The sequence below is a fragment of the Coffea arabica genome, chromosome 3c, assembly GCF_036785885.1.
Source record: "Coffea arabica cultivar ET-39 chromosome 3c, Coffea Arabica ET-39 HiFi, whole genome shotgun sequence".
NCBI lineage: Eukaryota > Viridiplantae > Streptophyta > Magnoliopsida > Gentianales > Rubiaceae > Coffea > Coffea arabica.
In genome coordinates this window covers 31,869,400-31,882,434 of record NC_092314.1, presented here as the reverse complement: position 1 = coordinate 31,882,434, position 13,035 = coordinate 31,869,400, and the positions used below count along the sequence as shown (strand labels likewise).

Here is a 13,035-nt window from a genome sequence, read left to right as displayed (position 1 = left end):
AGTTGTCCACCATGAGTGAACTAGCTATATTCGTGCAACTCCCACTATCAATAATCACACTACAAAGGGCTTGGTTGACGAAGCACCTAGTGTAGAAGATGTTCTCCCGTTGAAATTCGTCCTCCTTAACACGTGCAGTTAATGCCCTCCTTGCAACCAAGGCGGTCCCAAAGTGACCCTCGGGTGTACTAAATTCCTCTTCATTTGGTGACTCACCATCACTACCTCCTTCAAAGGGTGGCATGCCTTCGTACTCGGTTTTGTTCTCACTCACGATCTCGCCATTTTGCATCATAATCATAGTCCTTCGATTGGGGCATTGACTAGCAACATGGCCTCTACCTTGACATTTGAAGCATCGAGTATCACGAGTCCTAGTTTGTGCGCTAGGCTCCTCGAATTTTGGAGTAGAATAGGGTGGTTTACCAACACTAGAATTGCCCACCTTACCTCCCTCGAATCTCGGCTTTGGTGTAAGAGCATTTGACGAAGGCCGAGAATCATTCTGTGGTTGGAATGAGCGGCTAGTAGAGTAGGTGGTATTGCCGAAATTCGAACGAGTAGTACCTCTCCTCCTGAGCCTTTGCTCGACCTTAATGACCTTGTCAACAAACTCATGCAACTCTATATAGTGTTGAAGTTCCACTCGTTCAGCAATATCGGGTCTTAACCCATTCAAGAATCTCGCCATGGTGGCTTCGGGATCCTCTTGTAATCCGCTCTAAGCATCAGGATCTCTATCTCCTTATGGTGCTCATCCACACTCCGGTTGCCTTGGACTAGGGTTTGTAATCGGTGGTACAAATCCCTAGTATAGTGTCCAGGAACAAATCGGGTGCGCATCATGGCTCGAAGTTCGGGCCATGGAATGAGCTCGGGTAACCCACTTCTCCTTCTAGACTTCTTGATTTGATCCCACCAAACCATAGCGTACTCAGTGAATTCCATGGTTGCCAATTGCACCTTTTGTACCTCGGTGTAGTTTTGGCAAGAAAAGACCATTTCGATCTTGGATAACCATTCGAGAAAGGCCTCAGGATCGGACCGTCCTTTGAACTCAAGGATTTGCATCTTGATTCCCTTGAACACATCGGTAGGTCCAGGTTGGTTCTTTTGCCTTGGTCGATCGCTAGGTTCTCCGTCATCATCATCATTGTTGGAACCATAGGACTCCTCCACGTCCCTTCGCTTTCACGCGGACTTAGACGTTCGCTCAGAGTTGCAGCAACTCTTCTTGAATTGGTTCTAGCATGCGTTGGAAATGCCGTTCCATTTGCTCCATCATTTTTTCAAAGTCCATGGGGCGGGATACTCCTTCGTTTCCATTAGACATGGAGTCTCGAGTGTACCTGCAAGGGTTAGTAGAAAAGAAAAGGAAAAGAGAGACGAAATGTTTGTCTCCCTTTTTGTTTCACTTCACTCCCTAAGTGTATACTCTCACACTCGTGTATGGTCACTTAAATCACTCTAATGTTCTCACCAAAGATTTTCTCACAACCCCTTGCAAATCTTGAAGAAATTAGAATTCCTCAAGTGCTCAAGTGTAGCTCAAAAATCAAGTTCACGCTAGAATTGAAGGTTCGTAAGAGTGGAGATTTTCTTGGAAAACAAATTTAGGACACTAAGAATGGAGTAATAGAATATATTCAAGAGGAAAAATTAGAAAAAGAATGGACACAAAAGCTACAAAAAATTACGAACGATGCTCAACGGTCCTAACCGACAATGAAGTTGGTTCTTTCGCTTGCGCTGGATTCCTCGGTCAGTTTACCAACCAAGGTTACCAAATGCGTGTTAGTTGAACAGAGAAAATGAACGACTCAATAAATGACTCAAAGGTTGACCATGGTTCAATAAACGCCTCAATAAATGACTCAAGGCTGAATTTTACGAAGCCTAGACGTGACACTATGGACGTTGGCTTGCTGGAATCTGGTCTTGCTACTGCCTTGGGTTCGGGCAGGGGGTTTTATGGGGTATTGGTGCTGCTTGGAATGCTCAAGGAGTAGGGACATGGTATTCCTTGATGGTAATTGATATCGGTTCACAAGGTGTGGTAACCGAAGTGGGGAACAAGAGCTATGGGCGGTTGGTCTTTGTTAGGGAACTGATTTGTAGGTCGGTTGGCTCACAATTTGGGAACTGAATTGCGGTGTGAGGTGAGCTGGTGATGTCGGTTGAAGGCTTTGAGACTGATTGGGAGTTTGGCCAATGTTTCTTGGCAGCCGCTATTCCAAGGAGAATTGGAATTGGTTGTAGTCATGGTTGGGAATTGGTTTCCAATTAGGAAACTACTAGAGCTGATACTATCTCCTTCCTCCTTTTCTTTTTCAATTCTCTTGCGGCTGTCTGATTTGTTTTGCAGAGGTGTGGGAAAGCCTGGGTTTCAATATGGACAAGTGGGGGCTACAAATCAGGAAGCAATAAGGATTGGAAGTCACCTCTAGCGGTTGTCCCCCTTTCTTTTCTAGATATGCAGCCGAGTGGGTTCTTCTTCTGAAGAGCTTGAGGAGTGCACAGAGACTGGTTGGAGTTCCCCAATTTAATAAAGTATTCAAGACTCTTTGTTTCGAAATTAGCTTGCTATGTTTGTTTTGTTCTCCTCTTTTTTTTTTTCAGCAGCAACCTCGGATGAACAAAGGTTCGGGTTATCAATTTCTTTCCCAGGTCAGTGTCGAGTTTGTCCAGGTCTGTTGTGGTAGGTTGTTGCAATTGGCTAAGCTAGGTTCGGTCACAAACGGGTCAAGTACAGCTCCAGGTATCAACTAGCCTTTAACAACCAAGAATAGTAAACCAAACACCAAGAATGTCCAGCAAGAAGTTCAGGAAGATTGCTGCAATTTCCAGATTTCAAGGTGCCAAGAATCCCTTCAAGAATTCCAAGAAATCGAGAAGTTTGCCCACGAAATTCAAGAACAAGGTACCACTACTTTCCTAGAGAAAAAACAACTCAGCAAAGACTCAAGACAGATTTAGAAACAACCCATACACAACAAATAGATACGAATAGAATTTGACAACTTCAAGAGCTGCACCTCGCGACTTGGGAGAGAGCAGCGAGCAGAATTTTTTTGTGTGTTTCCTTTTTTTTTTCAACTCAAGTTGGACGTAATTCGAGAACAAGAAGATATCAAGTTGCTGAACAATTATCATGCACAAGCAATGAGGCGACAACTTGGACAGATTTATCAGTGATAGTGCGGCAAGACAGAATCTCCTATCGACTCAATATTTTGTGCGACTTGGAAACACGACAATTCAGCACCGACTGAATCTTTAACCTACTGGACCCAAATGGTGGACACAATACAGCATGACACGTCCAGATTTAACACACTAGACTCAATGGAATTGGCAATAACGGGATAGATTGCACAAGGTTCAATGGACACAGCAATACGCGAGCGACACTAAGAACACTAGCGGTATGGTTTTGTTTCTTTTTTTTTTTAACGACTGCTAGGATCACACATCACCAACCTAAACACAACACACTTGACTTCCAGAAATTCTAGGAATCGAAGACGACACCAACACAGACCCCAAAACATGATGACTAGAATTGAGCGAAAAGAAAAAAAGAACAAGAAAGACTTGCAGACAGTTTGCAGTTGTGCGAACAGAATTTAATTTAATTTTTTTTAACCAACGAGACAGATACTAAAGACACGAAAAGAGGGATAACGATGTTACCAACAAGTTAGCTCTGATGCCAGCTGATACGAATCTCGTTGGGGAGAAGATTCATGACCCAAGATAGCTTGTTGGAGTTGACGTCAGATGCAAGAATTGGTAGCAGCGGAAACCCTACGACCCCTCTAATCCCCGTGACTACGAACCTGTTGATACTATCTCAACCCATAATCAAACGAATTAGCGAACCTCAGGCAAGTGTAGAAAGCGCCACAATTCAAGTGCGATTCTTGAATTGATAAGCCGAACAAGAACACTAGAGTATAATTCTAAGTTGTTCAAGGGTTGCTCGAAAGTTATGGAGAAAATTCTCTCAAGTATTTTATGATAAAAGTGATTGATGTAATGTAATGCCTTATATAGGCTACAAGAAAAAACCCTAGTCTAGTAAGGAAAAGGACTAAAGGTGCGGTTAGATATGGACCCTAATAAGTGACGAAAACGGAAACGGAAGCTACGGGCTTAACCCTCGACGGGTTGGGCCTCACATGGGCTTTCCTTCCTAGGCATCCCACTCTAGCAAATAATAATGAACAAAATAGCAATCCTACCCTTGACGATTCTATGTGCAACATGCACTTAGCAAATTATTCAAGCTATTCAACTAATGTGGAAATAACTGACTATGATGCTAAAACGGAAACTAGGGTTTGGCAACAACCTTAATCCTCAGGTGTAGCTTCAATGCTCATTACCGGACCGCGATCACCCTCACTTGAGTGTATGAATCCTTCAAAGGACTTGTGTATGGCTTGAATAAGTACATTGAGTTGCTCACGAAGTCTCTTCGTGCGAGCCCTAGTAATGGATCCGCTTGGAGCTTGCACATGATCTTCAGCCCCTCGGTCACTCGAGCCATTGTTGGAGTGCCCACGTACCATGATGCTATCAAAACTGAGAGAGGGAAAAGTTTCAGGCAGAGGAGGAAACAAGGAAAAGAAGAACTGAGAGAGGGAGGAGAGGTTGAGAAGGGTGGCGGCTGAGGAACCAGAAAAGGGAGGAAACAACAGAAAGGAAGCAAAGAAAGGGAGAGCTAGGGGGGTAAGAAACCAAAGCACGAAAAGCAGGAAAAAGAAAAGAGGGTTCCGTAGGAGAAAAAGGAAGAAGAAAAGAGGAAAAGGGGAAGGAAAAGAAGGAAGAGGGAATCTGGGAAAGATTCTGGGGAAAATCAGAGGGAAAAAGGAATAAAAAAATAGCAAAGAAAAAGAGGGAAAAACGAGGGAGAAAAGTGCAGAAAAATTTCTGCAAAATTGGTGAGCCAGGCTGATTATTGAGCCCTCTTTCTTGTTCATTTCTGGTCTCAATAGTGCTTTTTTTGGGAAAATTTATTTTTCTGGATAATTTACAGTGTTTGGGGAGGAAGTTTTGTGTTGATCAGTTTCGGAAAAAACTGCTACAACATCATCGAATTCGAGACCAAACCTGCTGTCCTCGTCATTCTTGAAAGCTGCAACCTGGGTTTCATATTTGGTGGATCTTGCTCATCTTCCTGCAGATTTTCGTTTGCGATTTCAACCTTATATGGTGGTCAGGTAACTATAACTCATGTCCTTGCTGATTTAACACGTTTCTTTACAAATATATACCCATGATACATGAACAAATCGAATTTAGGTCGCCAGTTTGATGAACTATTTTCCTCCCTCTCCTATGCTAAATTTCAGATGATTTTCTTGCCAAATATTTCTTGTTTTGTTGGTGAATCTTTGATGTTGGATGATGTAAATAAAGCCCATGAATTACATGATCTTGTTAGCCTCCTGTTTGCTTCGGGTAGTGATGAGTTAAGAGGAAAGGAAGCTTCAAAGGCTGCATGTTCCTATTCTAAGATTTTTTTTTTTTTGCATGTTTAGATGTTAAATTCCTGTGGTTTTGCTGCTTAAAATCGAAGCTTTGATGTTGGTTGAGAATGTAGTTGTGTTTAGTAAAGGGAAACTTGTATCGAAAACCCATGATTCTGCAGAAGAAAGAAACCAGCAACGAAGAAGAAAGCTCCTTTGTACCAGGTTGCATGATATTTTTTTAATTGCAACTTAACCCCTCAACCTTTGAATAATTCTGATATGGCCCAGAAAATTAAAAAATTAATCAATTTTGTCCCTTCAAAATGTTATTTTTCTTTGGTATGTTTTAATGTGATTTTTGAATAGCTTATTTCTGAATTTTGGGATAACATTTGAAGGTTTAACAATTTTTGATAGATTTATAGTTTTTTATTTGAATTTTTATACAAATTGTTTAGATTTGGGTAATTTTTTTTGTTTGGGGTTTGGTGAGAGGATTTTGATTTATTTTTGCAAATTTTAGCATTTTGTTTTGGTAGGCTTCATCTTAAGCCATTAATTTTACTTTATTTTAATTTTAGACCCTTAATATTAGTAATAATAATAATAATTCGACCCCTCAAACTTCTTTAATTGTTTCAATTAGGTCCTTGCTTGTTTTAATTTCTTAAATATGGGTTGTTTGCTTTCATTTAAATGTTTTAATTGTTCAATTTCATGTTTATTTTTATCCCTTATGATTATTTTTAATTAAAGTGGTACCTTAATCATTTTTTTTTGTGTTGAAGGGTAGAAAGAGAGTAACTTCATTTCATTAGGTCACCAATTCAAAGGAGGTATACTCTACTCTTTATTTGGATTTTGCTTGATCCTATGTGCTCCTATGTGATTTTATGTGTGTAATTGCATGCTTTTTTGAATATTTTCTTTATTTTATTTTATTTATTTATTCACTTTATTGGTTTTAATTTTGTATATTTATTTTAATTTAATTTTTGGTTATTTGAGAGGCATTTAAATGCCAAATTGTAATAGTTAGGTTGTTATTTTATTTTATTTCATTCTTTACCCCTTTAGATTGTAGTTAGGACCCCCAAATGTAATAGTTATGTCTTTATTTACTTTATTTGCTTTGTGTGTTTTGCATGCTTGTGTGTTTACGTGTTACTCGTTTTGTTAGGGTCTTGCATCTAGATATCATACTTACGTGCTATGTGCTATATGTGATTTATGTGTTTATTTGCTTTATTATGTTTTACATGATTTATTTGATTGTAATAAATGCATGACGTCACCACACTAGTCCAACGCTAGTTGTAGCCCTCCTTTCTAATTTCTCGCTAGTCTAATGCTGTGAGAACTTATAGACATGGGTTAATCCAACGCTAGACCCTTAGGAACCGTACACGTATTAGATCATGCTTATGTGACAAATCACTACATTTCATGCATATTTTCCACTTTTTAAGATCCTTACCATTTTTTGCATGATATTTCCCCTATATATCCCTTATCTTTATATGTGAAACATGACATTTAGACTTGCACTCCATTTAAGAATTACAACTAGATTAGTACATTTTACTTGATTAGATTAGGGGAATTGGCCGTTTAAATATGGGATATGGACTAGTATGGTTTCTTAGCCTTAGCACGCTCGTATTCCCTCTATAAAAGGGAAAATTGAGTCACGAATATTAGTTTCCCGCACCCGTTATGATGCATTTCTTTAGATCATGTATATTTGTATATTATTATTTTCTTTTCTTTTCTTCAAATCTTATTCTTTGTATACTCGTGACCTCTTCTAAAGATCATTTTTTGCCATTGCAATTAATACGATTTGTGCCAATTAAATTTCGAAAAGACATCTCGACCCTTTCGATAGACATTAGGTCTAGATTTGCATTCATATAATGACATCAAAATGTGATAAGTTTTTAGGTTAAATTAAGAAAATTTTTGACTAAATCATGCAATTAGTTTTGGTTAGGTTGAAAGGGTACCTTGGATTTTATCCTTACCTTTCTTTTCTTCGACCATGACTCACGAGCCCAATTCTCTTGATTTTCGTAGACTTGGAGTCATTCAAAAAGGATTTTTTCTTATTTAAAATTCATTTTAGATGACTTGGTACACCTTAACTCAATATCAAGTGGCAACTCCTATTTTTTCTTAAAAAATCCTTTTTAAACTATTATTTTGGGGCCAAAACCATCGTACTTTTAAGTCCCATTTAGGCCCATCGTCTTTATTTATTTTCTAAAAATCAAAAACTAATTTTCACTCAAAATAATCAAAAATTCATTTTTATCAAAAATCGTAATTTTATTTTCAAAAAAATGGGGCACGACACCATTTACCTTATCCATCATGGACACTAGGAATACTAGGAGGAGGTTCTACAAGAGGAAGTCAAGTGAAAAAAGGGCAACAAGAGAAAATTTCTCGAGAAGGCCAAAAAATGGCTCCTCGCTTGGCTTGTAGATATTGTGGGAAGACAAATCATAGTGAGGATGATTGCTGGAGGAAAAGGCAAAAGTGCTTAGTTTGTGGGAGTACCGACCATCAAATTAGCAATTACCCGAAGAAGTAGCAACGAGAGAATAATGCTCAACAAGGGGATAAAACAAACCCTAGACAAGCTAATGAAATAGGGAATAGACCAAGAGTACCAGCACAGATATACGCTATAGACAAACAACTGGCTCCAGGATCGTCTAAGGCAATGGAAGGTAAAAATTTCAAGGATCAAATTTTCTTAAGAGGGAGAGAGTATGAGAACTCAAAAAATAATTTTATAAATTCTCTTATTCTTGCCTTAATTTCATTGTAATTTTCTTGATTGAGTCAAGTTATATCATTCCCCTTTTATATTTTAGTGCATGTTAAGTTCCGCAGAGTCTTAAGGTAGTTGACCGATTAGTAAGATGTGTGCTTTAAATTTGGTGGACGAGAACGAGTGTGGTACTAGAGGGAATATGTGATTAGAAGTGTTAAGAGCATATTAGGAAAAACAAGATAGATTAGTTATAAGAACCACAAGGGAAAACAAAGAGACAAGATTGAACTAATTCGCACCGCTTGTCACCGATCTAAGACACCACTTGACCAAGATTTTTCTTTCCTTAATTTCCTTGTTTTCTTTTAGTTCTTTTCTCTATATTTTTTAGGGTTGCTGGCTGAAATTTTAGACCAAAGAAAAGAGAGGAAAAGGAAAAAAAAGAGGGGGGGGAATGAGGGGATGACAAGTGTTGGCAATCAAAGTCAACTTTGACCAAGATTTTCTTAACACTTATCTTCCATTTTCAACCCAAAAAGCCTCCATTTTTCTGCTAGTTGGCCGACAGTAAGAAGAGAGAAAAGAGGGAAAAACTTCTTGAACTACACTTTGATTTCTAGCTAAAACTTGTAGGAAATCCACCTAAAATCCTAAACAAGATGGCTGGTGTGGAGTGTTTCTGGGGGGAAAGAAAGCTGTAATTTGCTACTCATCTTAAGGTTTGAAGGTACTTTTGGCAAGAAGCTACCCTATCTCTTTAATCTTGCATTTGAATGGGATTATTGCTTGTTTGTATTAGGTTTTATGGAAGACTATGTAGTTTTGTGTAGTAGATTGTTATTTCCAACTTTGAACGATGAATTCTAGCTTTGCTAGGAAACTTTAAGGTCTTGCCATGAGAATTTTCCAGCTTGTATAAGCTTATTGACTTCAATTTTGATCAATGAAATCAAATCGGGTCTAAACCACCAATGTGCTTGCTTCACAGGTCGAACTCTTTTTTTAACAGCCAAATGGCGGATGGCCACTTTTGGGTCTAAACCCGGCATTTCTTTACAAGTCCATGCAAAAACATCTTGATACTCCCGCAAGAGTTCAGTGTATGCCTTCTCTTCGTCAGGGCTCAATAAAGCACTTATGTATATTGGACGCGGGTCCTCTGAAGTACCAAGATTGATTTCCTTTAGATCATCCACAGTGGCCTTAACACCTTCTTCCAATTCAGGTGGGGCGTCTTCAGCATCTTCTTCTTCTTCAGGAGAGTCACCATCAATTAGAGTTATATGATTGCATGAAGCAACACTCTCTTCATCATCCTCTTTTGGTCTTGTGTACACCACGGTATGCTCCCTGACCCTTAACTCAGTCCCACACTTTATTACAAGGTCTGTGCATCTTTTCATTCTCGAGGGAATGATGCTACCAAATTTATGAGGACAATCAGAAGGTTCTTCAAGATTTTGCAATGACTTTGCCATTTTTCCTTTACTCCTATGAGAGTTTTGAGGCTTTTGTTTTCTTTGCGATCCTAACCTCTTAAAAACAGATACCCGCAGAGTTTTATTCTCCTTTTCGTGAAAAGTTTGAAATTTACCGACTATTTGAGAAGATTCATCCTCCATAGCAATATATTGGCTGCTAGCTCTGTTGATCTTGATGCGGATTAGTGTAGGAGAGGAATAGCCAAGACCAAATTTAGAATTTTCAACGGCATATCCTTTTTCCTTCAACATCTTTTGGATAGGATTCAACCCATGAATCATGTCACTAGTAAATTGACAGGATGGAACATTTAACACAGCAGATTCTTTGAGATCGCATCCAGCCTTAGCGAGAAGCTGATAAGCAATGGGATAAAAACCTTTTTTGGTTCTTGACTTTGGTATGGTGTCTTGTTCAACTTCAGATTCTTTGCTTAAAAGGTTAGACCTTTTAAGTGGAGGAAATGACGTCTTCTTTGTATCAAAATGAACTACTGGAAAGTCAAACCTTTTAAAGCTTCATGCTGAATTACAGGTGACTGTCCTTGTTCCATTCTTGATTAGGGAGGGTAGCGAAAGACAACTGATTCATTGTTTGACAATGAAACATCAGTTTCTTCATGAACTTCCTCTTTTGATTTCGAATTTATCACTTTCTCCCCTTTTGCACTAGGAGATTTGGGGTTTTGGATTTTATCCACAGATAGAGGTTGCTCAGACTTATCCTACGCATTGTACCTTTTGATGTAAAATTTGGCATCAGCGATATACGCTTCTGTCTCAGTGAAAGGATTATCATCGGCTTTCACACTTCTTGCCACCCCATTTTGTCAGTACTTGAAACATTGATGAAGAGTTGATGGTACAACTCCATTTTCATGAATCCAGGGCCTTCCCAGTAGTACATTGTATGTTGTCTTAGCATCTATTACGTACAACAATGCTCTGGATGACATGTCATCAATGACTATCTCCAAATTTAGTGATCCAAGAGCTCTTTGCCCTTCTTGATTAAAACCTTGAATCATCAGTCGGCTGTTGGAGAGTTCATCAACCAGGATGCCGAGCTCCTTCAAAGTCTTTAAAGGAAGAATATTGACTTCGGAACCTCCATCTATCAAAATTCTATTTACTTTTTGCTCATTTGCATAACCAGTCACAAACAAAGGGCGGTTATGCGGTGTTGACCCAAGCAACAAGTCTTCACTGGTGAAAATGATACTTGTGACGTTCGCCTCTTCATTGCCGGTAGGCACACGATCTTTTTCATTGCTGGTAGGCACACTGGCTATCTCACAGAGAGATTCGCGAGTATTATCTTTTTGTTCTTCGACATGATCTACTCGCGTTGTGTGACTTGCGACCAAAGCAACATTAAAGAATTCTTTTGGCATGAATTCTTTTAGAGTGATAGGAGTTCACGACTTTTGCTTACAGATTCGACTTTCTTGAAGATTACGACAATCATTGTTTCTCTTTACATCCTTCTCTTTCCCCTTCCAGATCACCAGGCTTCTTGTTAAGGCCTTGTTTGCCTTACTAGATGGACGGGAATGTCGCCTCCTTCTTCGCGTGACTAAAGTCCACCCTTTATCATCCACGTCGGGTTGTACTGCCTTCTCATCTTCATATGCATGTTCTTGAAGAGTTGAAGAAGCACCTTTTTGTTCAATTGCCATAGGATCCAATGAACCAAATTGAATTGTTGGCAATACCGGTACCATGACCCTTTTAATCTCCATGGATTGTAGGGAATCAATGGACATTTGATTCACTCTTGCCTTGTCTTCTTCAAGAAGAATTTTTCCTTGTCTCGCCAATTCCATTACTTTGTCTTTGAAGACAAAGCATTTTTGAATGGGATGCCAACCAAGTGGTGATACTTGCAATAATTTGGATCATCAGTGTTCCTGGATTCGTCAGATCGCTTCATCTCAGGAAGCATGATCAAATTTATATTTAACAGATCGTCAAACATACCAGGGACATCAGAATCAAGGAAAGGGCACTCCTTATCTTGCATCTCCTTGAGAGTCGGCTTCCTCTTTCCTTGTTCTTGGTGTACATTGATCTTTCTGCCTTCTCTCCTGGCAGTTTTGGGAACGACCTTAAAAGGTGTTATACTTGTAGCCATAGCCTCCTTCTTCTCATTTTTGATTGGTGGCTTGCCCCCTTTCCTCACTTCTTGTCTCTCTTTAGCCTTGTGAGGGTCAAGAACTGGTGGTTCTTGTCCATCAAGATTAATTTCCAACTTATAGGCTTTTGTGGCTTCACTTAAAGGATTTCTAGCTCTTGGTGTAAATTCCATCCTAGGGTTTAAATTTCCAGCTTAGGTATATGATGCATATATGCTTGGTACAAGCCAAATTTAGTTGGTTTGGTGGCCTAGTATAAGAACCCCTTTTTTCTTATAACTTGTGGACTAGATTTTGGTTGTTTTTCCATGGAGCGTAACCTTGGAAGTTAAAGAAAAATTGAAGAAAAAATTGGGGAAATACTGTCCGTCTATTTTCTTGAAGTATAAGCAAGTGAAAGTGATAGTAGAAGGGTGATTTTTGGATGATTTGGACTTAGTTTGCTTAGGGATGCTTGAGTCCACTTTAGTGGTAGTATATGAGCTGAAATTTTGTCAAAATTGATACACTTTGCATGATGAACGTGATGAACATTTTAAACATGATGTTTAGTTGCGTTTGTCACGTTTCAAACTTAAAATATTTACTCGTTTTCCTCCCAGAAACAAAAAGAAGCAAGCATGTATCTTGCATATAATTTTACTTAAAATACTTGTTACAATCTATTTCTTTGCATGTGAGCTAGTTTTGAGCCCAGACAAGAGGTCTAAATGAAAGGAATGAGTTTCTTGAAATCTTTTTCTAGTCGGACAATTTCCAACTTTTCACTTTGAAAGTCTTGACCTAATTTCCTCAAATGTTTGACTATAATCGATGCTCATGTACTTCAAATGACTCTTTAGTATGCACATGAGGTTCTCTCCTTGATTTGAACAAGAAAATATTATATTTTTGATAAGTTATATGGGTGTAAAACTTGTAAATTGCTGCATTTTCTGAATGAAGTTTTGAACCCCAATTTCTTCATGTAATTTGGCTTTGTATTGCTAGTCTTTTAATATAGTATATAACCACAGGGCTCTAGAGAGTTCAAGAGGATGAACCAGGGTTAAAGTGAAGGATTACGACTGATTGGTGAGTGTTCCTCGCATGATTGCGTTTTAAACGAGTATGTGGAATGTGGTGTATGTTTATTTGTTTGAGTGTTAAATGCTTTCCAA

The 13,035-nt window shown here is 38.8% G+C and overlaps 1 protein-coding gene across 1 annotated transcript; it reads right to left on the bottom strand.

The window, feature by feature from the left end:
* Positions 1-9,131: 9,131 nt before the first annotated feature.
* On the bottom strand, positions 9,132-11,566 carry LOC140037906 (uncharacterized). The gene is made up of 3 exons (XM_072083071.1): positions 11,176-11,566; positions 10,578-11,079; positions 9,132-10,026 (listed from the first exon to the last, which is right to left on the bottom strand). The coding sequence occupies exons 1-3, from the start codon at positions 11,564-11,566 to the stop codon at positions 9,132-9,134; spliced, it is 1,788 nt and encodes a 595-aa protein (XP_071939172.1).
* Positions 11,567-13,035: the final 1,469 nt, after the last annotated feature.